The sequence below is a fragment of the Equus caballus genome, chromosome 1 (genome assembly GCF_041296265.1).
Source record: "Equus caballus isolate H_3958 breed thoroughbred chromosome 1, TB-T2T, whole genome shotgun sequence".
Taxonomy (NCBI): domain Eukaryota; kingdom Metazoa; phylum Chordata; class Mammalia; order Perissodactyla; family Equidae; genus Equus; species Equus caballus.
Window position 1 is genome coordinate 7,029,671 of NC_091684.1, and position 26,859 is coordinate 7,056,529.

At 43.3% G+C, this 26,859-nt stretch overlaps 1 protein-coding gene across 2 annotated transcripts in view; it reads right to left on the bottom strand.

The window, feature by feature from the left end:
* The window catches only part of DOCK1 (dedicator of cytokinesis 1), a 503,869-nt gene that overhangs the window by 356,295 nt on the left and 120,715 nt on the right, over positions 1-26,859 (bottom strand). For both annotated transcript variants that reach the window (XM_023637097.2, XM_023637090.2), the window contains exon 23: positions 19,690-19,798. In XM_023637097.2, the coding sequence (XP_023492865.1) occupies positions 19,690-19,798 (109 nt within the window). The remainder of the gene's footprint in view (positions 1-19,689; positions 19,799-26,859) is intronic.

The following is a 26,859-nucleotide window of genomic DNA, read 5'->3' on the forward strand; positions in this document are numbered from 1 at the left end:
CACACTTAAGGTCTACACAAGTGCAAATCAGTTCGCCAGAACTGTCACGCATCCAGACCACAAAACTGCCAGCCGCCGCTTCTTCTAAGAAGGTGTACGTCAGCTGATAGTTACATGCCTCATAAAATCATGATGTCTCCTAATAAAAGGAAATATAAATGGATGGGTTTTTAATTTTCTGAAAATAGTATTTATTTTGCCAAAATATAGCTCCATGAGTTCAGGAACATTTCAAATAGAGATGACATATTTAATTCACAGATAGCAAAACCTCATTTAACTACCTTGGGGGGTCACTCAGGGGTGAGAGTGAGATCACAGCAGACTCTGAAGAGGTTATGAAAACAATTATGACTAATGAGTAGGCACTGGGAGGGCGAGAGAAGAGAGAGGCAAATTGCAGGCTGGCTAACTCTATCCTCGCTCATGACAAATAAAAGACCAAAGATGTCATTTAAAAAATATTAAATTATTGGGTAGGAAAGTCCAAATTCAAACACAGAATAAATAAAACTGATTTTAATAGTCTAGCATTAAAGACAGGCTTATAGAGACAGACTCAGTGTCAACTGTGATACATAATTCTAAGTACCCACTTAGGGCTCCTTCCAGGAAGCACGTGCATGTTCAGCTCTGTGAGATGCCATGAGCCAGAGATGCCAGAAAAAACTCAGAGGACCATGATTACACAACTCCCAACACCTCCAGATGATGTGACATTTTCCAGATCCAATAGAATGTAGCTGCAGTGAAGAAAACCTCAAGATGGTTGGCTATCAGATAGTAATTATAATACAAAAGCAAATATCAACCAAACTCTGGAGCATGTGTGTCTTGGCAAGGTGGGAGGGGAGAGAGATTAGTAAAAAGTCTGAAGTAAGAATGATAAATTTTCAAAAGACAAAATGCTATTACTTTCAAGTTTCAAAGGAAATTAACAACCCAACTTAGCATGATATTGGCAAGGACTCAGAATTTCTGAGCTGGAGGAGAACTTGGAAGGGATCCCGTGGAAAAGAAGAGTTGAGAAGGACTTGTATATAGTGTGGTACCTGGAAAGATTTTATTCTCTTAGGAAATATAAGCATGCCATCAATGCTTAATCCTGATTACAATATGTATTTGTCTGGCAAGGTCTCATTTTTCTAGCTGGAAGAGGTGAATGGCAGCCCAGCCAGTACATTAATTACCCCAATTTATGAATAAGTGGGGTGTGAATGAGACGCTGCTCCAGTGAACTTAACACAGTATCAAAAAAAAAAAAGCTAGGGAAAAGATTTTAAATATCACAGAACTGGCATACTAATTGCAGGAGCTACGATTAGTTTAACATACAGACAGAGCACTTCTAAAGGACTGAGTACTGCATTACACACTCAACAGATTTCTTTTAAAAATCTGTCTCTGTGCACACTTAAAAGAAATTACATCCCAATGCAAACAAATGATGGCACTTTGTCCTTTCCAGCCCATGCAAAGTTTTCTTTGACGTTCATTGTCTATTTTAAAGAGGTGGCTGTTTCCTTTCTAGAGAGTAACACAGCGTAAATGCAAAGAGGACCTCGGAACACTGTCTCAGCCCTTTCCTTTCTTTTTACAGATGGGAACGAGAAAATTCAGTGGAGAAAAAATTTCTGTCTGAAGGAACCAGAGCTGCAGAGGCAACCGGGATTGAGATGCTCAGATTCCAGAGAGGAGAACGGAAGAAACGCACCCAACAACCCAATGTACAGGGACTGGTGACGGAAATGTCCTTCCTTCTGATGAAGGTGTGACTCACAAGAAGTAAGCGTCTGTCAAAACTGAGTATGGTGGACACATCAGATTTGCGCATTTCAACATGTATGAATTACACCTCAATTTAAAATTCAGCTTTTTGATATAGATTTTAAACAAATTTTTTTAAAGTAAGCAGGTTAAATACTCCAAATAAAAGACAAAGATTGTCGGATTGGGTAAAACAACAACAATATGCTGCTTACAATATGCTGTCCTAAAACATCAGAACAAAGACAAGTTGAAAATAAACAAAGAGATGCTCCGTGCAGACACTAGTCCACAGAAAGCAGGTGCAGCTGTAGTCCATCGGAAGTCACCTAATCTTCAGGCCCCAATAACACCACTTCCACACATTCTCAGGATGAGATATTGGAGAAGAAGGGACGTGCCCAGTGTCTCCCTCACCCTAATCCAGTGCGCTTTCCAGTGCCGAGAAGGAGGGTTGGCAGCATGGAAGGAGTTGGTGCATGAGGAAAGTGGAAAGCGCCCAGGACAGGCTAAGGAGCTTCAAGGATCCTGGAAGTGAAGGAGAGCCACGAAACAGAATGTATGGAACAGAGCCATCTTCATGTCAAACAGTGACTCGGGACACGACATATCTACTAAAGATGACTGACACAGACTTGGAAAATGACCATTATTTTCTACCAATACCCTTCACATATGCAGGACATTGCTTTTATGTTTCCTCACCTCTCGAGCAGATCAGGGCACCTTGAGTGAAGAACAGATGCCAGTGCCCCAACTCCCCCAAGTGTCTTCCCTGGGACAGATGGTCACAGTCCCCAGGAGGGCATTCACTGGCCATGCACCCCGAGAAGGGGCTCCCAGTGAGAGCCACAAAACTCAGAAAGGGGACTTGCAAGATTCCAGGAAAACTTTTATCAATTAAAAACATATTCTACTTAAGAATTTAAATGAAAAAAGTTATCCCATGATAAAAATAAAAGAACTAATAAAGAATTTCATGAGATAAAATTTCTAAGAACTCATGTAATTTTCACAGAGACACCCTCATGGGAAAAGTCCATTTTTCCCCTATTTCCTCCGTGGGAGACCTTATCTTTTTCTAAAAGTGTAATTTTAGATTAAAAAATCAACCCATATTTCAATTCTCAGTGAGTCAGTTGAGAATCTCAGATATTACTATCTGATTACAGACCACATCCATACTCCTCGGCTCCAAGGTCACAGGGTGGGACCAAGGCTGCCGCTGCTGCTCCCTGCTCCCTGCCTCCTGCTTCCAGATGCACATCTCCACTCCAGCCCCTGGGTTCTTGTCTTCCCAAAAAACCAATCCTCTCCTGCCACCTCCACCCTCTCTTTTTCCTTCTTCCTCCCAATCCCATCCTCCCATCTTTCCGCCCCCTCCCTGGAATGTTCCCTCTCAACTTCCACCCACCCCTCAAAGCTCAGAGCCAGTCCTATCTGCTTCCACCAGCCCTTATCTGGTAATTTCAGTCCACTTACCACTTTCTTTGGGTCCTTGTCTTGCCTGCAATCTCTCATCTAGATGCCCAATGATGCAATGATGCATCACCTCATCTGCTATCTATTTTGGGGACCACATACCTGGTTTCCTCTCCTGCAGACAGAAGGCTACACCATTCTCTGTATATTCCTCATGGCCTTGGGCCAGTTCAACCCCACAGGGCACCCAATTAGCACTTAGCATGCTGTCAAGTCAAGTAATCTAATCCACACTACCTTTGCATACATGTTAAAATACATATATATTAAAATACTACACCTGACAATAACATCCACAAAGATTTCATCATCTAAAGAGGACATGGGGAAGCACTGAAGGTTGCTTTCTCGGTAAGAACTTAATAAACATCAGGCCACCTGCCCGCACAGATGTTTAAATTACCACAATTTTTTTCCCCAAGAATAGCCCTCCTGGGCACTCCCACAGAGGCATCGGCTCCCTACTCACTGTGGACACACAAGCTTCTGGCACCTGTCTGCCTCCATCCACGGAGGAGTGCAAAAGGCAGTGAAAGTTCAGGCAAGAAGGCAGGGAGGAAAGTGTCGGAGCCATTGCAGAAGCAGAAGTCTTGTGCCCAAAGAGAAACAAGCAGGAGAAATCGCAACACAGAAATGCCCCCAGAAAGAACGAAGGAAGGAGCAGGCCTGGAGGAAGATGAGGAAGCCAGTTCATGGGCAGGGGGCAAAGAGGAGGCTGAGGCCAGGCCTGGAGATGAGCCCTTGGGTTAGGTGAAGCAGCCCAGGCAGGGCCATCCCTAGGGCGGGAAGAGGAAAAGAGGAATGGAAAGGCCTCTGGAGGACTGGGGTGCAGTAAAAAAAGCCAGGGCGCCACAGTGTCGCAGCATGCCCACCCTGCAGAGACCCGGCCCCACACCATCAGGAGGGACTCTGCCTCAGGCCTTGAATTCCAAGGTTCCTGCAGAGGTTTACACTGGGACCTCTGCTTCCTGAGTCTTTGTTTTTCCTTAATGCATCTTTGCTGATCGTTTTGGTTGAACTTTTTCATGTCCCTTGATGTCAAGTAGCTCTCAGTTTACCAGCATCTCATTGGATACTGATTTGACACAACCAACATGTCCCTCCGTGTCAATACGAAGGGCTATCTCTTCACACTGTGTGGGGAAACGAAGCAGGTAACAACACTGGCCACGTATTTACATCAGCTTATTTTAAAACACACATATAATCCATATAGGAACAAAAAGAATTCAGAAATGATCAGGACAGAGGGCCGACAGTGAGTCATCTCTGACTGGTAGATCTATGTGTGTTATTTTACCATACTTTATTCTTTTCTCTTACCTATCTTTGAGAAGCAATCAAACTTAAGAAATGAAATTTTCACTTAAAAATAGTCCTCCTACAGTTTTTCCTGGCTCAAGATTCTGTGAGAGGCAAAGTCTTAATAATGAATCACAAAGAACACTCGGCTGCCCGTTGCCCCGAGGCCATCTCTGGTGGCAGTAGGAAGGTGGAAAACTACAAAGGTTAAGTGCCTGACACACACATAGTAGACACTCCCCAAGGGAAAATGTCAGTAAATGAATCGTATCACCTGGAGCTAAGTGACATACTGCTGAACCAGTGGTCTGTCCTCACGTCCACTCTATGGACCTGGAAAAATAAAGCGGCAGAAAGGAGAGGGGCTAACTGGTAAACCACGTAAGTCAGCAAGGTGACTGCCAGGGGGAATGGATCCACAAAGCTACTCCTCTGAAGGATGCACTGACGGGAACACATCTGCCGAATGACCTACCCATGAACTACCACAAGACGATTACGCCGACAAATGACAGTAGGAACAGTATTTTTTTCCATCTTAATATAAAATCAATCATTTAAATGAAAAACAATGAAAGGAATTGGCGGTCACCTAATTTCTCGGACATAGCAACTCTGCATCTTTGCCTTTAATCTTGAGTGGTGACCATACAAAATGTGTAAGGTCACAACGTGTATTTCTTGGAATTCAATGAAAACACCATTTTCAAAAATTAATTACACTTTTGTTACGTTTTACATAATCAGACGATGAGGACTGTTGTCCTATCTGAATCATTAAAGTAGAGAGAAGACAATTTATGATAAAAAAAAGAATGAGAGTCTCTGACTAAGACTCAATCACTGTATCTAAAGGTTACACAGGCAAGAATAAAACCTGCTTTGTTTTAATAAGATACGCCTTTTATAGCCCTTTTTTTTCCCCTTTACGTCTTCCCTAATTCAATGTACCATATTGAATGTATAGGATTTCCCCAGGGAAAAATAATTCTACTTGAATTATAAAAAGTGTCACATTCACAGTTCATGGAGAATAATACTGCTCAGCTTCTCATCAAAATTATACTGCCTGCCACAGGATTCTAAATAAAGCCAGTGGAATGTACAAACTTACTACTGACTCGGGATGTCATGGGAAAAGCATGGGGGCCCAAAAAATGGGAAATCAGGGCTGCACCTCCCTCACAGGACCACTCTGTTCCTGGGCAAATTCCTGAAAAAACGCCGGGGTGGCTTTCCCACTCCCCACTTCCCTGATGCCCCAATGTTAACTACGTGCTTGCTTTTGAAATTCGACTTCACATAAAGTCCATGATTTCATCAAAACACCCCACCATAAAGTTCTGCAAAATAGTTAATGGAGCTGATGATTTTTTAAGCTCATGTATGACATATTCCTGTTTCACACTTGCTAATGCTATAGCCCTACCCAACACATTTCTCAGTAAAATTCTTTCCGGCCATATTTAAGGTCTAGTCTCCTCTTGGGCCTCAGCTGGGCTACTTGGCATGCCAGCTGGAACACCAATCCTAAATGAAGGCTTTAACGACCCCTTCCATCAGCCCTGTAGACAGGTCCAGAGCTGCAGAACCCATTTCACAAAGTCACAAATTTGCATGGACTTCAGCTACATTGACAAATATCACGGCAGCTCTCCTGCAAGCCGCCCTCAGCCCTCTCTCTCCACTCTCTGCAGTACGAAGCCCCTGCTTCTCTTTCCAACTTCCTTGAGACTTTTCCTTTCAGCTTGGTCTCTCTTTTACAGTAAGAAGGTTAATTAGGGTTCTTTCTGAGGATTGCTATGAGAGCCTTGAAGAAAAAGACAGTCACCCCGTGTCCTCTAGGATTATAAACAATAAGAAAAATCAAGCCTGTGACTTTTGCTGGCCATTTTCCCCCTCAAATAGAGAGAAGAAACTACTGAGCCAAAAGAGAGGATGCCTTTTAACCTCTGGACACCGTCATGCCTATCTAACGTCTTAGACTCCCCAACGACATCCATTATTTTCCTTCTTTCTGAAGCTAATTTGAGTTGGGTTTATGCAATTAGATTACTATGGCTTTAGAGTAAGACCTGAAGTCAAGTAGTGTCAGTCCTCTGACTTTGTTCTCCTTCAGTATTGTGTGCACTATTCTGTGTCTTCTGCTTCTCTATAGAAACTTTCGAATCAACTTGTCAATATCCACAAGGTAACTTGCTGCGATTTTGATTTAGATTGCACTGAATCTATAGATCAAGTTGGGAAGATCTCACATCTTAACAATATTGAATCTTCTTATCCATAAACTGGAAAATCTTTCCATTTATTTAGATCTTGTTTGAGGTTCACGCAATTTACAGTCAAGAGGCCTCAATGCCGTGGAAACTCAAAATATATAAAGGATCTACAAAAAGCCACAGGAAACGCATTTATAAGCATCATCCCACAAGTGAGGTGGATGTAAGGCTCTGTAGACCCTGTATCTTCAGGTCATTTGAGAAGACCCTCTTTTAGACTGGTCATCACCAAACCCCCTCATCTTTCCTAGAACTGAATCTCTCTGAAGGGGCTCCACGGGGCAGCTGCAATTTGAAGATCCCAGAGAAGAGCCAGTGGAGGTGAAATATAAATGTTTGTATCAATGGTTCAGCTATGAAAACACACAGACTTTACATGATTATGTTCTCTGCCCACCTCTTTAGAAAGCTTTTTCATTACTATTTTTAATGGACACCATGGTGGCACTGGGAGGATCATAAGAGATAACATGCATCAAAAGGCTGTGACCAGTGAGAGCCCTGCACAAATGTAAGGGATTAGGATTAATGCATGCTCCACAATCCATCTGGACAGAAGCAGCAGATAAGTTCTCTCTGAACCATATGAGAGTCTGGGTTTGCTATTTAACTCCACTGTATTACGTAACCAAGCATCCAATAGCAACAAGCTCTTTATCTGCACACACACACTGACAGCCAATCAGCCAGCGTGCACCAGTAAGTCACCACCAGACAAGGGGTGGAAACAGGACAAGGAAATGAGACCCCAGCCCTAAAAGAGGGTAGTTAAAAATGGCAGGTGGAAACACATGAAGGGATACCCAAAATGTGCGACGAGAAGTAAATAAGGATATTTCGGCACACTACAGCTACACAGGGACAGGTCTCCCAACACGGAGAGAGGCCGTTACTAACACAGCAGCTCCTGGAAGGAAGTAACTTTCAAGCAGGGTCTCAGGAGAAGCCCACCCTCATGTCTACACATTCTACAGTCTTCACCTGCTTCCTTCTTAAAGATGTCTCCATCCACGCAGGTGCTTAGAGCAAAGATTTGGGAAGTGATCATGACACCTCCCTTCCTCTTCCTCACCTGCCACTCAGAACCAGCACCACAGCTTGTAAATTACACCAGCAAGTCTCCATCACATTCCCAAAGCTCTTCACCAATGGTTCTCAGGGGGGAGATTTTGCCCTCCCACTCCACCCCAGGGGACACTTGGCAATGTGTGGAGACATTTTCGGTTGTCATACTAGGGGATGCACCTAGTGCGTAGAGCAAGCAATTCTGCTAAACATCCTACCGTGCACAAGACAGCCCCACATCCAAGAATTATCAGCCCAAATGTCAATGGTGCCCTAGCCCCAGTCCCATGCTCTTACCTGGGTTCCCTGACAGCCTTTCACCCCACTGCTTCCTCTCTCAGCGGCCCCAATCCCTTCTGCAGACAGCAGCCAAATGACCCTTTGGAAAGCCAACTCTGACCTGATCGAGCCCTCTCCAGTGGCTTCCACGGATCCTGAACAGACCCACAGGGCTCTGCCGGATACACCCAGACTTGGCTCTCCATTCCCTGCCCACAGTCCTCGCTTTCTCGTTGCCCACCACATCCAACCACAAACACTAATCTTGTAATTTCTGGAAAGCAACAAATGCCCTCCTGTCTGCTGCCCCTACCTGCAGCTTCCCCGACCTCGTGCGTTCTTTACCCAGCTCCTCCTTGAGACCTTCCTTGAACCCCAAACTATTCCCAATCCCCCTGATTCCCTGACATACCTAGCCACTCTATCCCTCACATTTCCTTAAAAAGACTTACTACAACCTGCAACTAGAGATTTATGGCTGTGATTTGCTTAAAATCACTTATTACGATCATAAAACTATATATTTATGGGTGTGTTTATTTGGTTAATATTGGTCTCACCCACTCAAATGTAATCACCATGAGAACAGAGAACACATCTGTATTATTCATGCTGTATGCCCAGCACCTAGCACAGTGCCTGGCACACAGCAGAAGGAGCATATTATTGAATGAATGTTTTAAATAAGTGAACAAATAAACAAATGATGAGGTGCTAGGGATCCACCTGTCTATGAGAGCTGCTCACCCCCACAGAACACTGAATAAATCCTCACAAGGACAGAGGAAGGAGAAAAGGATCAGAGGGCCCCTTGCCTTTTGGCAGGGGGCAGGCCCCGAGGTGGAAGGCACAGATGTGGAAGGGGAGCTTGAGAGACCTCTGAAGGTCAAGGTCAAGGGTACGGAGAAGGAAATCCCTCCAGGTTCCTGAGCACTGAAGCCACAAACTCAAAGGCATGCTTTTCACTAATGAGCCTCACTAACGGGGCAGTACAGAGCAGACAGCTGGGAAGCTCCTGGAATTCTGCAATCCCAAATTACAAGCTTGTCCTCTGACACAGGAAGGAACGGGGACTAATCATCAAGGAGGATATCTGTCACAAAATTAAAGGAAAGATGAACGCTACCAACTACTTCTCAATGACATCATTCGTTGCAGGCTTAAAATGCTAAGAGCAAAACCTTAGCATTCAACAATGGAAAAGTTAACATGACGAAAAATCTTGTCATTAAGCAAATGAATGCACCTCAATTCAGGTGCACATTCTGAACTGGCACACAGCCATTACAGTTATAATTATGACTACTCCTTAATATGGAAAGGTGCTTGTAATATAAGGATAAAAAAGCAGGGGCTGGCCCCGTGGCCGAGTGGTTAAGTTCGCGCGCTCCGCTGCAGGCAGCCCAGTGTTTCGTTGGTTCGAATCCTGGGCGCAGACATGGCACTGCTCATCAAACCACGCTGAGGCAGCGTCCCACATGCCACAACTAAGAAGGACCCACAACAAAGAATATACAACTATGTACCGGGGGGCTTTGGGGAGAAAAAGGAAAAGAATAATAAAATCTTTAAAAAAAAAAAAAAAAGGCAGTAAATCAGCAGCCAGCCTGGTGGCGTAGCGGGTTTGTGTGCTCCGCTGTGGCAGCCCGGAGTTCACCAGTTTGCACCCCACACGCAGACCTGAGCACGTCTTATCAAGCCATGCTGTGGTGGCAGGTGTCCCACATATAAAGTAGAGAAAGATGGGCACATATGTTAGCTCAGGGCCAATCTTCCTCAGCAACAAGAGGAGGATTGGCAGCAGACGTTAGCTGAAGGGCTAATCTTCCTCAAAAGAAAAAAAGCAGTAAATCAAAAGTCGTCTAGAGCCAGTCCCAGGGGCCTAATGGTCAAGTTCCGTGTGCTCAGCTTTAGCAGCCAGGCTTCAGTTTCCAAGCACAGACCTATACCACTTGTCAGTTTCCATGCTATGGTGGCAGCTCACGTACAAAATAAAAGAAGATTGGCAACGGATGTTAGCTGAGGGCAAATCTTCCTCAGAAAAAAAAATTTTTTTTTACAAGTTATCTATATTGCAATGGTAAAAATTCTCATGCACATGCACTAGAACTGGTAGAAAACCAATAGAAATATTTGGCTTGCTGAGGGAGAGCGGTGAGACAGAAATGATACTCATTTCTGGTACTGTTGCATTTCTGCTACTGTTGCAATGCACCATGCAATACGAATGAAGATAGAGAAGTGGCCAAGGAAATATGTATATCCATCCGAGAGGCTTCAGATAATGTCTTGCCTGTGTGGGTAGTCTCTCTCCCAGAAAAGAGGGCAAGAAGAGGCCTAGGGAAGCAGCCAAGAAGATTGTGGAACTCCCCAAAGGAACTGTGGCCAGAAGACAGACCCCAGAAATCTAGTGCTGGGCAAACGCTCTCCAAATTATAAATCGTTAGGCACAGTGTCTGGTGAGTCCAAATCTCTCAGCCAGGCTGTTGAACCCTCTGCAGAGCGTAGAAGGCACGGACCAGCAAGCACTATAAAGAAATTGGAAGCATTTTGTGCCACAGGTTTACTAAGAGCAAGCCATATAATATTTTCTTCACTTTTTTTGTCGTTGCTTCTTATTTTTTGACATGAGTCGTGACTTCACTTGCAAGTGTCTCACCATCTGTGTGTAGGGAAAATTTGTGAAATCTGACTAGCCCAAAACATCAGGCACCTGAGAGTTTGCAGTCCAGGTGAAGCCAGTCCCTAAGCGAACACCTGCACCAGCCGAGATTCCTGTGGGCCCTGCTCTCCCCTCACAACTAGTGTTCACACAGCAACCAGAATGCTCTCTACACTAGGTCAACCTTGGCCACTCCGAACTCAAAATGTGGCCCAGGGACCAGCAGCATCTGCATTAAATAGGACCTGATTAGAAACAACAATTCTTGTGCCCCCTCCCCAGAATTACTGAGGGAGAATCTGCATTTTAACAAGATCTCCAGGTGACTCGCATGCGCACACTGAGGTCTGAGAAGCATGGGTCTATAGCTCCTTGTGTGCCCAGCTGACTATGGACGCCTGGCTGAGGGCCTCCTTCCTCTCCAGCCCTTCTTCAACCGCCGGCCTGGGTGCCTTCGGCATCCATGTTGATGTCCACACTGACTTCTACTGTAGGTTAAACTGTGTCCCAGAAAAAGATACGTTCAATTCCTAACCTCTGGTACTCGCGAATGTGTCCTTATTTGGAAACAGGGTCTTTGCAGACATAATTAAGTTAACATCAGGTCATAGTGGAGTAGAGTGGGCCCTAAATTCAACATGACTGATGTCCTATAAGAAGAGGAGCAGAGATACAAAGACACAGACACACAGAGAGAACAGCATGTGAAGATGGGGACAGCTATAGGAGTGATATGGCAACAAGCCACGGAACACCAAGGACTGCCAGCAGCCACCAGAAGCGAGGAGAAAGACAGATCAGACTCTCCTGGAGCCCTGCTATGGAGTGAATGTCTGTGTCCTTCCAAAATTTATACATTGATACCCTACCCTTCCCTGTGATGGAATTAGGGGGCGGGATCTTTGGGAGGTGATTAGGATTAGATGAAGTCATGAGGGTGGGGCTCTCGCAGTAGGATTAGTGCCTTTATAAGGATCACAAGAGAGCTTGCTTCTTGTCTCTGCTCTCCACCACATGAGGATGAAATGAGAAACTGGCCGGAAGAAGGCTCTTAGCAGAATCCAACCATGCTGGCACCCTGATCTCAGACTTCCAGGCTCCGGAACTGCGAGAAAGAAATTTCTGTCGCTTATAAGTCTATGGTGTTCTGTGCCAGCAGCCTGAGCTGACTAAGCCAGGCACCCAGAAGGAACCATGAGAACAGATTTCTGTATTAAGCTACCAAATTTGTGGCACTTTGTTCCAACAGTCCTAGGAGACTAATATCTCAGCCAAGCTTGGCTTGCTCTCCACTTCCTGTAGTCAAGGACCTCCCTCTTCTCTCTGTGTTAGCAGAAGAACTCTCCAGAAGGCCTGGCCTGTTGCTGATTCTCAATCAAGTGTAGGCATTCCCTTCATGGCTGGCTTCCCCTGAGCTGCCAGCCCTCGGCTCCCAGATATTCCGGTTCAACAAGTCTTCCCCCAACACAGGTAACATGACCTGGAAGGTTGCCATCCAAACCTTCTCATCCTTGTCCACATGAATGATGAGAGATTTGCAAGCCAAACCCTGACTCGTGTCTATGGCATTCTTGGATCAAATAACAGTCAACAACCTCTCACCTAACCTCAAAAAAAAAAGGAAAGAAAGCAAAGAAAATATTTTATTGTTTGCTCTTAGTACACCTTTCTGGCTCAAATGCGCCCCAGTTCCTTTAATCTGCATGCTGGTCTATGATGGTCCCCACATCTCACAGGCTGGTTTCCTCAGGGCTCAGATGATTCTGGGCTGAAGGAGCCAGACTCGGTGGAGCTCTCGTCTCCTTGCCTGATTTGGCCACTGATTCCATGCCAAGAGAAGCCAAGGTTACGTAAGCAGCTGGCCTCTGAGGACCAAATGGCTCCCTAGCCATAAGACACTGCAGTTGAATCACTCAGTCCACAAAGTGCAGAATGAAAAGGAATCACAGAACCAGGGCTCCACGGAGGGCCAACGCCAGGCAATTGCATTGAACACAGCAGCCCAGATGAAAGGTACATATGGTCCACGGGTCAGGGTCATGACTAACAGCTCTGCTCATGACTTTCATAGGATGTCAGAGCACTCGGAAATCTGGATGCGTCACAGCAAACCAGATGGAACGAGGTCTTCGCCATAGAGAGAGGGGTCAGCTGAGGAGGCTTATTAAAGCACTGTTCATGGAAATGAAAAACAGAAACCATGTAAGTGCCCTAAAAAAGAAAATCGGTTAGCAAGTTATGATACCACCATGAAGTAAGATGTAACCTTAAAAAATAAGTTCTTGAAAAATGTCAAAAGACGCAGGGAAATATATGTGGAACAGCAAAAGTTGTAAAAGTATGTATAGATCCACACACATACAAATAAATGTAAATATATAAGTAGATATATATCATATACCTGTAAATATGATGACTCAGGAAAAAAGGCACAGAATTATAAAGACAGAAATGCTAACAGTGTAATCTATGGGAGGTGAGATGATAGTGATTCTTATTTTTCTTAATTAATTTTTTGGCTTTTTCATTTTTCTAACAAGATGACATATTACATTTAAAACTGAAGGCAAGGACACAATGGATGCCTGTTTTGTTGAAGGGAATGGATAAGACCCTGCCTCCTCGTGGAAACTGTGGACGCAGCCCTCGAGGTGCAGAACGCCCGGCCGGGAAGTCAGGGCGAGTGGGGAGCTGCTGTGGCTGTAAGTGAGCCCTGGGCAGGTCAAAAGCACCCAGGAAACCTGACTTCCTCATCTGCAAGGAAATCACGTTATTTCTGATCCTTATTTGTCATCATCCCTAATACATTCAGACAGTTTTTCCTGAGGACAAAACAATCCTAAACTTACAAATGTGTGAGAGACAGTGTGGACCCCAGATGATAGCTAAGAAATAGACAAAAAGGGGCAAAAACTTCTGATAAGGAAGAATTTTGGATAAGATATGAAGGAAGTAAGTACAGTTCATTCCAAGTCAGGATACTATTTTTAAGAAAATGAACACTGTGCTTCTTGGAAGGCAAAACTCACCCAAAACTGTATTTACTGTGATTACAGTATAGCTTATTTCTAGTACCTTCTGGAGAAGGCCAGACAGAAACGGCACCATGAGATGGTTAGAATGGCAAGAGACAGGGAAAGAGACAGGGACAGCCCCCAGAAGGAAGACAAAGCCCCCTGCAGCTGTGCCAACCTCAGCTGGGGACCCTCATCCCAGTGCAGTCCACACGCCAGCAGGAGGTCACCAAGCGCCAGACGCCCACGGCTTCATAAGACACAGGAAGACACACAGAAAACCATGAAGATTTTCATAGTGAACTGAACAGAAGAAACGGTGAAAGAAATCTAAAGAATGATAAAGAGCAGTGTTCTCCAAATGTGGGTTGAGATACATTAGCTGTTCAGGAAATAAATTTAGTGCCTGTCAACGAACAATTTTTTTAGTCAAATACTTTAGTTCAGAATAGACTAAAAGGTACTAGAATAGAATAGAAAATGCCAGAGCACATCACATGGAATAAGGGTAAGAACTTTTTCATGAAACAGATTTCAGCTTCATAAACAGAGCACATACATACACCAAGAATCTATCATACATACACACACACACACACACACACACACACACACACACCCCCCAAGAATTTATTTCTTACTGTGGATCATGGTCAAAGTTTCCTGCTACAGAAAGTTCTGGAATCCTCAGGCCCAAACTAAACAGCAGACTATGCCAAGGTCACAGGGTAGTTTTTTCCAGGCTTATCACACAGAATTGGTAGTAATATTTGTGGTCCTGAGTGAAAACGTCAATATCTGTGATAACTCTGATTGCAAAGCCCCAAATGCCCCAAATCTAACATTGCAAGTGATGAGTGATCAACAAACACAACCACCTGCTGCCCACACAGCAGGGCCACCACCAAGACCTCCTCCTCCAAGAAGGCTTTGTGACCAGCCCCATGGAACTCCCTTTACCCCCACTTTAGACACACTCAATTTTTGTGGCATATTTTCGATGTTTTTATTTATTTATTTTTAAAGATTGGCACCTGAGCTAACATCTGTTGCCAGTCTTCTTGTTTTTTCCTTCTTCTTCTTCTCCCCAAAGCCCCCTAGTACATAGTTGTATATTCCAGTTGTAGGTCCTTCTGGTTGAGCCATGTGGGACGCTGCCTCAGCATGGCCTGACGGAAGGGTGCCATGTCCACACCCAGGATCCGAACTGGCGAACCCCAGAGCTGCTGAAGCAGACATGCAAACTTAACCACTTGGCCACAGGGCCAGTCCCTGTCAATGTTTTCAAATTGCTTTTCGCATGAACACAGACAACACTTAGATGGAAAGCTCCACAAGGAATGTTTATGCCTCACAACCTCACAGCATCTGGTACAGAGCTGTGTCCAGCAGTGAGGAGGACGAGCATGGGTCCTGTCTCCAAACACCATCAGCTAGCTGGTGCTGAGCAACACTCTCTAGAGATGCTGAATGGAAGAGTGGGCGCCCCAGGCTTAAATCACCACTCTGCCCCATCCTGGCTGTGTGGGTTGGGCCACATAATTAATATCTCAAGGTGTCTTCATCTAAAAGCAATGATAGTACCTATTTCAAAGGGTTACTGTAAGGATCAGAGAAGTGGATAAATATACAGCACTTGGAAGAGTAAGTGGTCAATAAATATCAGCCGTCGCGATTCTGCACTTGGAGCTCATGTTTCTATCAACCGTTGGCATGGGGAATTAATCCTCAGGAAGCTTCCAAACACCGAGGTGTTTGGCGTTCTCTAGGGGAGGCACTCTACTTGTGTCACTAAGAATTAACAGCTAGGACAGCTGGCTGGGTTCACTATGAAGATTTCTGAATGGCAGAAACCGGAATCTGACCCATTTCTCCAGGCAGCTGGAGAACATCACAGCTTTCTGAGAAAAAGAAAGCCATCGCAAGATGTGAGTTTTAGGAAAACACTGAAATACAGTCAGGAAACAAGAAAGGGCAGGTACAGCACTGAGGGTGTCAGGAGTAGAGTTAAGTGACTTTCTGCAATAATTTCAGCAAGAGTAACTGAGGGTCCCTGAACAAACCCAGTGGCTCATGCTATCACAGCTGAGGTGACCAAAGGGAAAAGAAGGCAATGGAAGAAAGTGACCAGGTCTGGTTTTGAGATGCCACATCTGAGGTGGGTCTTATGTGGGAGGCAGACCGTGATCACATGGCATAGACCAGAGAAGAGAGCCAAGGGCACTGGCAATAGACACAAGGACCCTCTCATGGGGTGGGAAAGAGAGAGAGAAGCATGATGGCAAAGAAGGATCCCAAAAGCACTTGTTGAATTTTGATAATGTCTGGGCATGGCTGTAGGCAGAGGGAAGGGGCAACCTGAGGTGAAGACAGAAGGTTCCAGACTGAGAGGAAAGTGCAAGGGATTGTTCAGGACCGCAGAAGAAGGGGAGGTTGGGGGAGACCTCAGCACAGGTGGAGGGTGTGTTTCAGGTTGTAGGATGGACTTCTCTTCTTCACAGGAAAGTGAGAAAGAAAAGGTGATGCTGGACAGATCCCAGAGGATCTTCTCAGTAAAGCAAACAGACCAACATCATTTGCTAAAGGTGGGGTTGCACGGGTGATAAGCCTCAAGCTTGAGAAGCTGCCAGAAATAGCTGCTAAGGTAAATTCAACAAGGAATTTTAAAACATGTTTTTGAATAAAATGGTACAGTTGCTGTGGAAAATGGTATGGTAATTCCTCAAAAAAATCAGACATATGGGGCCCGCCCCGTGGCCGAGTAGTTAAGTTCACGTGCTCCGCTTTGGCGGCCCAGGGTTTCACCAGTTCGAATCCTGGGCGCAGACATGGCACCGCTCATCAGGCCACGCTGAGGCAGCGTCCCACATGAGACAATTAGAAGGACCCGCAACTAAAAATACACAACTATGTACCAGGGGACTTTGGGGAGAAAAAGGAGAAGTAAACTCTTTAAAAAAGAATCAGACATAGAATTACCATAGGACCCAGCAGTTCTACTTTTGGTATATATCCAAAAGAAGTGGAAACAGGACTTGAACAGTTACTTGTACACTTATGTTCACAGCAGCATTACTCACAAGTGTCCATCAATGGACACACGAACAAACAAGGCGTGGCATGAACATACCAGGGAATACTATTCTGCCTTAAAAAGGAAGGAAATTCTGACACAGGCTATAACATGGACAAATTCTGAAGACATTATACTAAGTGAAATAAGCCAGTCACAAAAGTCCAAATTCTGTATGATTCCACTTACATGAAGAACCCAGAATGGGCAAATTCATAGAGACAGAAAGTAGAATAGTGGGTGCCAGGGGCTGACGAAAGGGAGGAATAGGGAGTTACTGTGCAATGAGTACAGAGTTTCTGTTTGGGAAGATGAAAAAGTTTTGGAGATGGCTGGTGGCGATGGTTGCACAACAATGTGAATGTACTTAATGCTACAGAACTGTACACTTAAAATAGTTAAAACGGTAAATTTTAATGCTATTTACCATAATCAAAAATTTTTTTAAAGGATTTGGCAGCATCCCTGAGGTTAGGGGACATTAACTGAGGGATAGTATACGGGCACCTTGATAAGTCTGTCTCCAGGAACACATGGATGCCCTCGAGCAGGATCCAGACGGGGAGGTGACTGGAGGCCACCTGGCAGAAGAGTGGAGGAAGGCATTGCCCACACGTTCGCTATGGTTCCCTCTCCTATTTACCAAAAACTTACCCAAGTATTCTCCCATTTGTGTGTTTGCTCGCTTAAATTAAATGACCCTGGCAAAAACTTTGTCACTAAGTCAAATGGAAAGAGGCACTGTTGAAACTCTACTTTGATGCCGTGTTTATCCCACAGTCAATTACTATCCGAAACTCCTGCCTCTCCCTTAGTTGAGGCATAAAATGCCACGGCTGACTCGAATCTGCAAGGTGGACGTAAGAGACGGCTTCAGTTAGGAGAAGGTGACCGCAGGGTGTGACCCTCTCAGACAGAGCAACTACCTCCCACGCTCCAGAATGCATCAGGTCACCTGAATAAGGCCAACAAGACACGAGGGCATGCTGACCTCCTAATCACAAATGAGGGCACAGAGGTCATCTCAAAAATCAAAGCAGCCAACAAGGGCTTGGAGAAACAATGTTTAACCCCTCGGAAACGCCACAGTCTTTTTCATATTTTCTCTACGTAAGACGATCAACCACTGTATTTCCATCTCAACAGAGAGACTCTTACAGAGTTAAAATAACACAAAAACCAGGGTGAAGCTCAGATGCTGAGACAGCATCTATTGTGAAAGAACAAAACACAAAAGTAGCAGCAAGGGAGGCAACATTTCAAAGAAAACTCAGTCCTCTGACTCGCAGAGTAAGGTTTGCATCAATGCGTGAACGCCACTGAACTCACTCGAGTCTTATAATAAACACCCACCAAAGGAAGGCCTTCCAAGTCTGCAGTCACTGAATGATTGACACCGAGGGGAGTGGGCAGACACAAGTCAAGCCCAATCAAATTGAATAATGTAAGGGTATATTTAGAAATCTAAAATTACCTCTGGGCTCAAAACTTCCTGTAATTTTTATCTATTCTTACACTACCCACGTCTGTAAGAAGCCACAAGATTTTAGTCGTAAACGTCCTGAACACGCTGCTAATTTTAACCTTGGAACAATAAGGGAGCTTTAGGCAATATCAAGTTGCCAAAATAACTAACTTAAAACTTTAATATACACACCACATAGCTTTCTCTATAGATCATCAGTTTTTTACAACAAATTCACATAAAGATCCAGAAATTATACTGAAGAATCCAGCAGCCCTGCCAGCCAGCTGCATCCCTCAGAGATGAAAGGGATGTTATGACTTTATTCAGTTTTCGTTATGCTGGTTCCCCAGGTCACAGCAACCACGAGACACGCCTGAGCACACAGACATCTTTGTTCCAGACTGAAGGCTAAGCTTTAAAGCTGGAAAATCACTTTCCCAAAACACTTTTAAGACAATAGCCATAAAGACGTTTTCTGAAATTATACATTAAAAAAACATTAAAAGAGAAAAGTAAGAATTGAGGCGGCCACAATGAGTAGTAGAGTGAAAGCCGCAAGTCAATCATTTGGAAGATTCTTGTTCTTTGATGGAATTAGCACAGGCAGCAAACTGCAAATTGTACCCTCCTTCTGCAGTAAGTCAGCCCCACAGAAACTGCTAGAAGAGGGATGCTCGAGAGTGTGCAGGTCCTGGGGCTGCTCTACGCTCCTACCCCTGGCACCTCCACGCCAGGAGTGTCCTCAAGAACACTCAGACCCCGCTTGAGATGAAGGTGTCTTCCTGCCAAAGGGCCTCAGGGCAAGAAGAGTAATGAAAGGTGGCGAGGAAAGCAGGAACACAGGAAGGTTGGACCCCTCGCTGTTCTGCAAAAAACACACTGAAGGACAAGGATGTATCACCGTTTCCACAGCATAGCCTGAGGTGTCACTGATGCCTGCGGCACCTACAGCCTCAGCCTCCCACATAAGCTCAGGTACCAAGACACGCTGACAAGTGACGGGTAAAATATTCCTCTCATCGATTTCCCCACACTTACGCAAAGCAAATTCAGAACCTCTCCTTGCAAGGAGCAAAGACATAGCGATGACAGCATTTAAGGGCACCTACAGAGAAACCAAAATCCATTTCATTACACAGGGAGCAGGAATACGTTCATCACAAAAGCAACTCCTGGCCTTCTGCTCAAGTTCAGGCTTCGCGTGTTGTCAGTCCGCGCTTCACTCAGCGCGTGCACAGAGCCCAGCCTCGAACAGACGGCCTGGAGCGTGGTTGGTGCTGCTGCAAACGAGGGCCTACCTTCACTCTGACGGTCTGGTCCGACACGCTGCTCATCATGTCGCTGATGGATCGGAAGAGCTGCAGGAGCGACTCCATGAAGTCGGCCTCGCCTTTGTTTTCATACAGTCTGCAGTGGAACACAGAGAGCTCTGTGGGGTTGGGCACACAGCGCCTCGCCACTTTTTCTCCTGCATCTACAGCCATTAAAGGGGCTGCCTGGGCGACAAGTTAGAATGGAAGAGCAAGTCCTCAACATTCACAAAACGTGACCGGCAACTCGGGAATCAGATTACCCTGGACCACTCAGCTATGGAGATAACGCCTTCACACTGAAAAGGCAGGTTGGTAATCACACTGTTTGTTGCTTGTTCATGGTAACATAATACGTTTTATAAATCTAAAAAACAGAAATGTGTAAAAAGGGAGAGAAGGAAGGAAAGAGGGAGGAAGAGAGGAAGGAAAGACGGAGAAGTTCAGCTTTAATTCTACCCCACATTGATTACACCACTAATATTCTTGGTATATTTCCTGACAGTGTTCTTTAAACCTATAATGTCATATAACTGACAATCACAAAGACATTTAATTGCCTAAATTTAACATGATCGCATAACCATTTGAAAGTGACATTGTAATAGTGAACTCAAAATTATTTCAGAGTAATAATACTATATAAATTCATTCATCATAGAATTGGTGGTAACGGGCTAACTTTCAAGAGGTGGCACATGCTCAATAAATGGATAATAAAGAAGCTGTGCATTAGTTACATGTATGCAAATGTATGTTGCTAATTATAAATAAGTTCCATCTATAAATTATTTATCAGCAGTTACTACAAGTCTGTATTACCAAAAAGCAATGCATTTGCATTTTCAAATGTTGTAACTCAGATGTTTTATTAATATAGACTAGTTTTCTGCCCAATTAAAAGTATACCATACCTGAAAACTTGTGGAAAATGGAAAATTTTGTAAACTAAGTGATAATTAATTACCCTAGAGGTAATCTAACATTTAAATGAGTTCCATTGTAAAGCAACAAATTCTGTCTCAAAGGAGAAATTGCAACCTACTGTATCTGTTTTGTAAATAAGGGGTTTCAAATGGGGTTTGCTTAAATGGTGTACCAAACAATCAAAACGATGGAGTCACGAACTTCTGCTGCAGGTGACACGGAGCAGTGCTGGGCAGACAGCAACGTTCGCAAACACTTGGGAAGGCTTCAGCGTGCAGTCAATCTCCCTCCTCAGGACATCTGCCATTTCCTAGAGCTGCTTGGGATAGGAGGCTAAAAACCAAAACGAAAACCTCCATAAAGCAGAGTGGAATTTTCATCAGTCTCCAGAGATGATGAATAGTTTGGAAATGCCAGAGAGAGGAGCCCCAGATAACACAGCAGACTCTCAGTTGAAAACCTTGGAGAACAAGTGGCAAACCAAACGTAGAGTGAGACTTACTGAGGCTTACCAAGGCTACACGCAGCCTTGGAGGTCAGCCCCACTTTCTCTGCCTAGAAGGGGAAAGGATGATCGTCTCTGGAAGATCACATCGTCTGGAGCTTGTGATGTTTCACATATACACAGTCTTGCATTCAAAAAAAATTACTAAACACAGCAAAAGACCAGGCCACATGGCCAAATCAAAGAAGAAAAGAAGACAACAGAAACTGATCCACAGGTGATCAAGATATTGTGGTCAGCTAACAAGAACGTCAAAATAAATATAATTGTTATATTTTAAAACAGAGAGAAAAAGATGGAGAAATAGAAAGACAGAAACACAGATAAAGGAGAGATGGAGAAAATGGAAGTTAATATGAAAAATTTTAGTAGAGAAATGAATCTAAAGAAAAGAATCAAATGAAAATTCTAAAACTAAAAATATAGTATCTAAAATTAAGAATTCATTATATGGGTTAGATTGAGATTAGAGAAGTCAGAGATAGTGAAATGGAACACAGTCAATAGGAAAATAAACAGAAGCACAGAGATGGAAAACACAGAAAAGAGTGTTAGAGATCATGTAGGGCACGATGAAAGAATCTAATACACAGGTAACTGAAGTTGCAGAAGAAAATGAGAGATACAATGGAGCAAATGCAACATTAGCATAGAGAATGGACACGAATTTTCCAAAAGTAATACAAGACATCAATTCAAAAATTCAAGAAGCTCTGAAAATAAAATGTAGAATAAACAAAAAGCAAAGCTTTCCTATGCAATCTATCACAAAACTGCCAATAACCACAGAAAGAGAGAAAAATTTTAAAAGCAGCCAGAGGGGAAAAGAAAAAGAGACCATTACCTGCAAAGATGTAACAATAAGTCTGAAAGCTGACTTCTCACCAGAAATGATGGAAACCAAAAGAGGACAGAATAATATCTGGAGGAAGAAACTGTCAATCTGGAATTCTATACTAAATGACATTTTCCTTCAAAAACAAAGATGAAATAAATGATTTTCATACAAACAAAACCTGTAGCAGACTTATAGTAAAAGAAATTCTTGGGGCCGGCACCGTGGCCAAGTGATTAAGTTTGTGCGCTCCACTTCAGTGGCCCAGGGTTTCGCACTTCGGATCCTGGGCGCGGACATGGCACTGCTCATCAGGCCATGCTGAGGTGGCGTCCCACAGGCCACAACTAGAAGGACCACAACTAAAAATACACAACTATGTACCGGGGGGCTTTGGGGAACAAAAAGAAAAATAAAATCTTGAAAATAAAAAAAAGAAAGAAAGAAATTCCACAGGGAGTTCTTTGAGCAGAAGGAAAACTGTCCCAGAGAGAAACTGGGAACTGAAAGAAAAATGAAAAAATAGTGATAAATATCTAACATGTTGAACAAATACTAACTACAAAATAGTAGCAATAATGTCTTAAGGGGTTTAAAATACATGTGGGATCGAAATGCATGACAATCCTAACAAAAAAGAAGAGGAAGTAGAAAAATCTTTCAGCCATAAGCAGTGCAACATAAAAGTATGAAGGAGTTAGTTAATGCCCAGAGGGGTAAATCTAACAGGAAATTTACCCACCAAGGGTCGGTGAATAAGTATACCAGGCTACTCAATCTTCAGGGGAACAATTTTGAGGCAGAACCCAAATTAAGACACAAAGTGATTACTTGTTAATATCTACATCAATTGCTTGGTGTTGAAAAAGAATTGTTAAGGAATTATATGCCCCAAACTGAGAGTTTCGTACTTAAAGAGAAGAGTTTTATTGTGTGTTTTTATTATAAGGAAAATGGTCATGGGTTTGAGGCTGAAGTTTTACGCATTGTAATTTTCCCATTTTAATAAGAAATAATATCCCAGTAAATACTGTTATGAATAAAAACTGATTATCAGAAAAAGATTGCTGATTATAAGTGGGAATTATCTATATTAAAAGGAATTAAGCAACAAAAAAAAAAAAGAAGAAGAGGAAGTAAACGGAGCTAAAGTGTTCCGCTCTTGTGGCCCTATCTAGCGGTTTCAAGGGAGCAGTAAAATAATTTGAATTACTCTATAATAAGTCAAACATGCATGTTGTCATTTCTAAGATAATCATTAAAAGAACAGTAAAAGAATATTTTGAGAGGAGAAAATGGATTGATAAAGACAAAATTTTGACTGGTACAAAAGAAGGTAAACAGAGGAAAAAAGGGAACAATAATACAAATGGGTAAAAGAGAAAATTAATAGAAAGATGGTAGCTATAAACCTAATATATGACTTAATTACATTATATGTAAAGTAAATACTCAATTAGAAGGACTTTCAGACTGTATGAAATAAAAATATAGCTTTACATTGTGTATAAGAGACACATATTAAATATAATGACACAGAAAGGTTGAAAGTAAAATAACAGGAAAAGGTATTCCATGCAAATCCTAAACAAAAGATAAAGGGAAGCTTTTCATGTTGATTAAGGAGAAAATCCACAAGAAAGAGATCACAATTCTAAATCTGTATGCCCCCAATAACAGCTTCAAAATCTATACGGTATAATTAATGAGTCTTTCTTATATTTAAAATTCCACCAAGAATCCCTCAAGGATGAAAATTTAATTATTAGTTCTCTGCTGCCAAGCATCATGCTTAAAACATAAATGGTTAGTACTTTACAGCAATCCCTTTGAAGCATCTTTCTGCAATGAAACGGACGTCTCTTGAGTCTCGCCTCTTGGTCTTGTGAAATAAGCCAGAAAGAGTCATTTGTTTGACCCACCTTGAGGTGGAGGAAGGAGCGAGAGGAAAGAAGTCAGAGGGGTAATGGCAGATAAAGAGGTGAACAAAACCTAGTCATCATTCCTTGCTCTATTTAAATGTTATTAAGTATTCATTAACAAGGAATGACAAGGTCTTTGTCTATAACCTACATTCTATTTTTGTGACCAAGGAAATGATAACGAAATGACAGATCTGCAACAACTTATTCATGATCAATAACTAATTATTCACAAAGCTAACACTGATGACAGGCAAAACTCCACAAAGCACCGGAAAGACAGAAGAGGAACACAGTGATAACGGGTTTTAGTCATTTGATTCAGAAGGTCTGAGGCAGGATGTGTGTGTCTGTTTTCTGGCCTTCTAGTTAATGCAATCCGCCCACACGGAAAACACAGACAAACAAAAACCAGTGGAGAAGTGCCCCTGGCTGTCAGGAATCTTTCCATGGGTTCCCCACGAACCAAATGTCTCTGGGCCAGTTTTAAAACTGCTGTTCTCATTTCAAAACAAAATGAGCTTTCTAAACAAAACAGAAAGTACAGATTTGCATAGTGAGAAAGATAGTGGGATAACTATGATAGGCTTCAAAATCTTCATCTCCAAAGGTTCCTCTCTTTGTTCTTTGGAGGAATAATTACTGTCAATTATCCTGGAATTTTACAAAGCTACTACATTATGAAAATACAGCAGACCACTTCGAAAGAAGAAGAAAAATAAAAGACCTCAAAAGTTTATTCCAACTGCAAAAAGGAAAACACACTTGTCAATTCCAGCTGTGAGTACAATTGTTTTTCTCCCAAGGTAATAAATGTGTTGCAGGTAAGAAAATGAGAAGTTTAGTTTGTCTTCCCCCCACCTTTGAAAACCAGAGGCACAAGAACTGCCTAGAGCTTGTCACGGATCAACGTTCCAGACGTCTGTGTAGGACACAGGACTGCTTTCGCTTTAAGCAGTCTATACAAAATAGGAATATTATTTCAGTTTAAATTAACATCTCCAATATCATAGATGGAGAACTCCTGAAACAGTATGGCAGGACACGGGCAGTGGCGATGAGGAGGAGGACAAGACTATAGAAAAAGTATGTGGCCTTGTGCATGATTTTAAGGTCGTGACTTTTTTTTCCTACCACAGAATCTTCTCAAGAGTTTTACGACTATAGATTTAAGAAGTATTATGATAGGTACACAATGTGGCTACACTGTGTTCTAAGTTTCAAAAGGAACGTGTCCTTCTCTGCCCTCAAGAATCGTCGAAGGCCGCCAAGATACTCATTTAGGAAACACTGAGAGAAAAAAAATGAGGTCAATAAACTGTTAAGGTCTAGGATACCATGAGGACTCCCAAGCTCATTAAGTACTTACAGAAGAAGGAAGACACGAAGGAGGCAGGGAGGGATCCTGATTGTCAAGACCATTGCCATCACTACACTTTTGGTTAGATCAGGTCTGGAAGGCCAGACAAGGGTCATGGGAGGCCTAGGAAGCTTCACCGCCTTCCTGGATGGTCTCGGCTCTTGACACACAAGTTATCCCAGCAAAGAGACTCAGTTTGGGATCAGGCCTGGCCTCTGCGAGGGCCACTCCAGGACAAAAGCCAGCATTGGGATCACGGTCTGCGCCAACGCCATGCTGCTAAGCAATAAAACCAAGATGTTCCTAAGGATGTCAAACATAAAACACGTCCTGGGTCATGGGCAAGGGTCTGCTGAGTATTTCACTCCATTTCTGCGAAACATGGTAGGGCTGAATCACGTCTGCGGGTCACTTAGGGCTCCAATGATTTAAAGCCAAGGAGACTGTGGTGACAGGAGTCTCAGAGATTGACCCCCAACCTAACAGGGAAAAAAAGCTGTAAGAAGCCTAATTAAGTAGGATTTAGTAACCCGAAGTAAGTTAGGGACATTCTAAGCTGTCAGGCAACAGAAATTCTGGGTTAAAAGGAATTTGAGGAAGAGAATGTTGGGTTTTTTTTTAAAGATTGGCCCTAAGCTAACATCTGTTGCCAATCTTTTTTCCTCTTCTTCTTCACTCCCTCAAAGCCCCCTGGTACATAGTTGTATATTCTAGTTGTAGGTCCTTCTGGCTGTGCTATGTGGGATGCCATCTCAGCATGGCTTGATGAGCGCTGCTAGGTCCATGCCCAGGATCTGAACCGGTGACACCCTGGGCCGAGGAAGAGGAGCGCCTGAACTCAACCACTCAGCCATGGGGCAGCCCCAAGGAAGAAAATGTTAATGGCTTATCCAACATATATCTCTCCCTTACTACTTTACTAAAAGAACTCTGGTTTTGTTGGAAGCATCAATAAGCCCATCTAAAAATCCTTTCCAACCTCCCCTGCATCTAGGGTGGCCACGTGACGTAGTTCTGTCCAGTGAGATGAAGACACATGACACTTTGTAGGGACAGGGGAAAGCTCTTTAAAAGGAGAGTAACCAGAAGAGCTGTTTACTCTTCACCTTCCCCTCTTTGCTTCCTGGAACACAGTCCTGATGCCAGGAGGCGCAGCAGCTACCTGGGGGCCGTGAGATAAAGAGAGAGACCCTAAGGATGGTAGGGCAGAAAGATAAAAGGAGCCAAGGACATGGGGAAACTAGGGACCAAGTGCATGAGCTTCAGATTCTTCCTCTGGGCTCCATGTTGTGTGGGGGGGAAAAAGTGAACTTCATCTGGTTAAGCCGTGTTAAGCTGGTTTTTTGTATAACATGCAGCCAATCATATTCCTAACCTCTACAAGATCAAACTCAATAATGTTTATGGACCATGGTTCTAAGATCTCATGCCATTTGTTTTTTGAGATTGAAAGAGATTAAGGAGAGAGAGAGAGAAATAATTTTGCTACTGGTCCACTTGGGTGACCCCAATCTTTTCTAAGCAGCATTATTTTGTAAAAGATTATAGCATTTACCACAATAGCAGAAACACACTGACAATCAATGCACGTTTCTTTTGATTACTAATC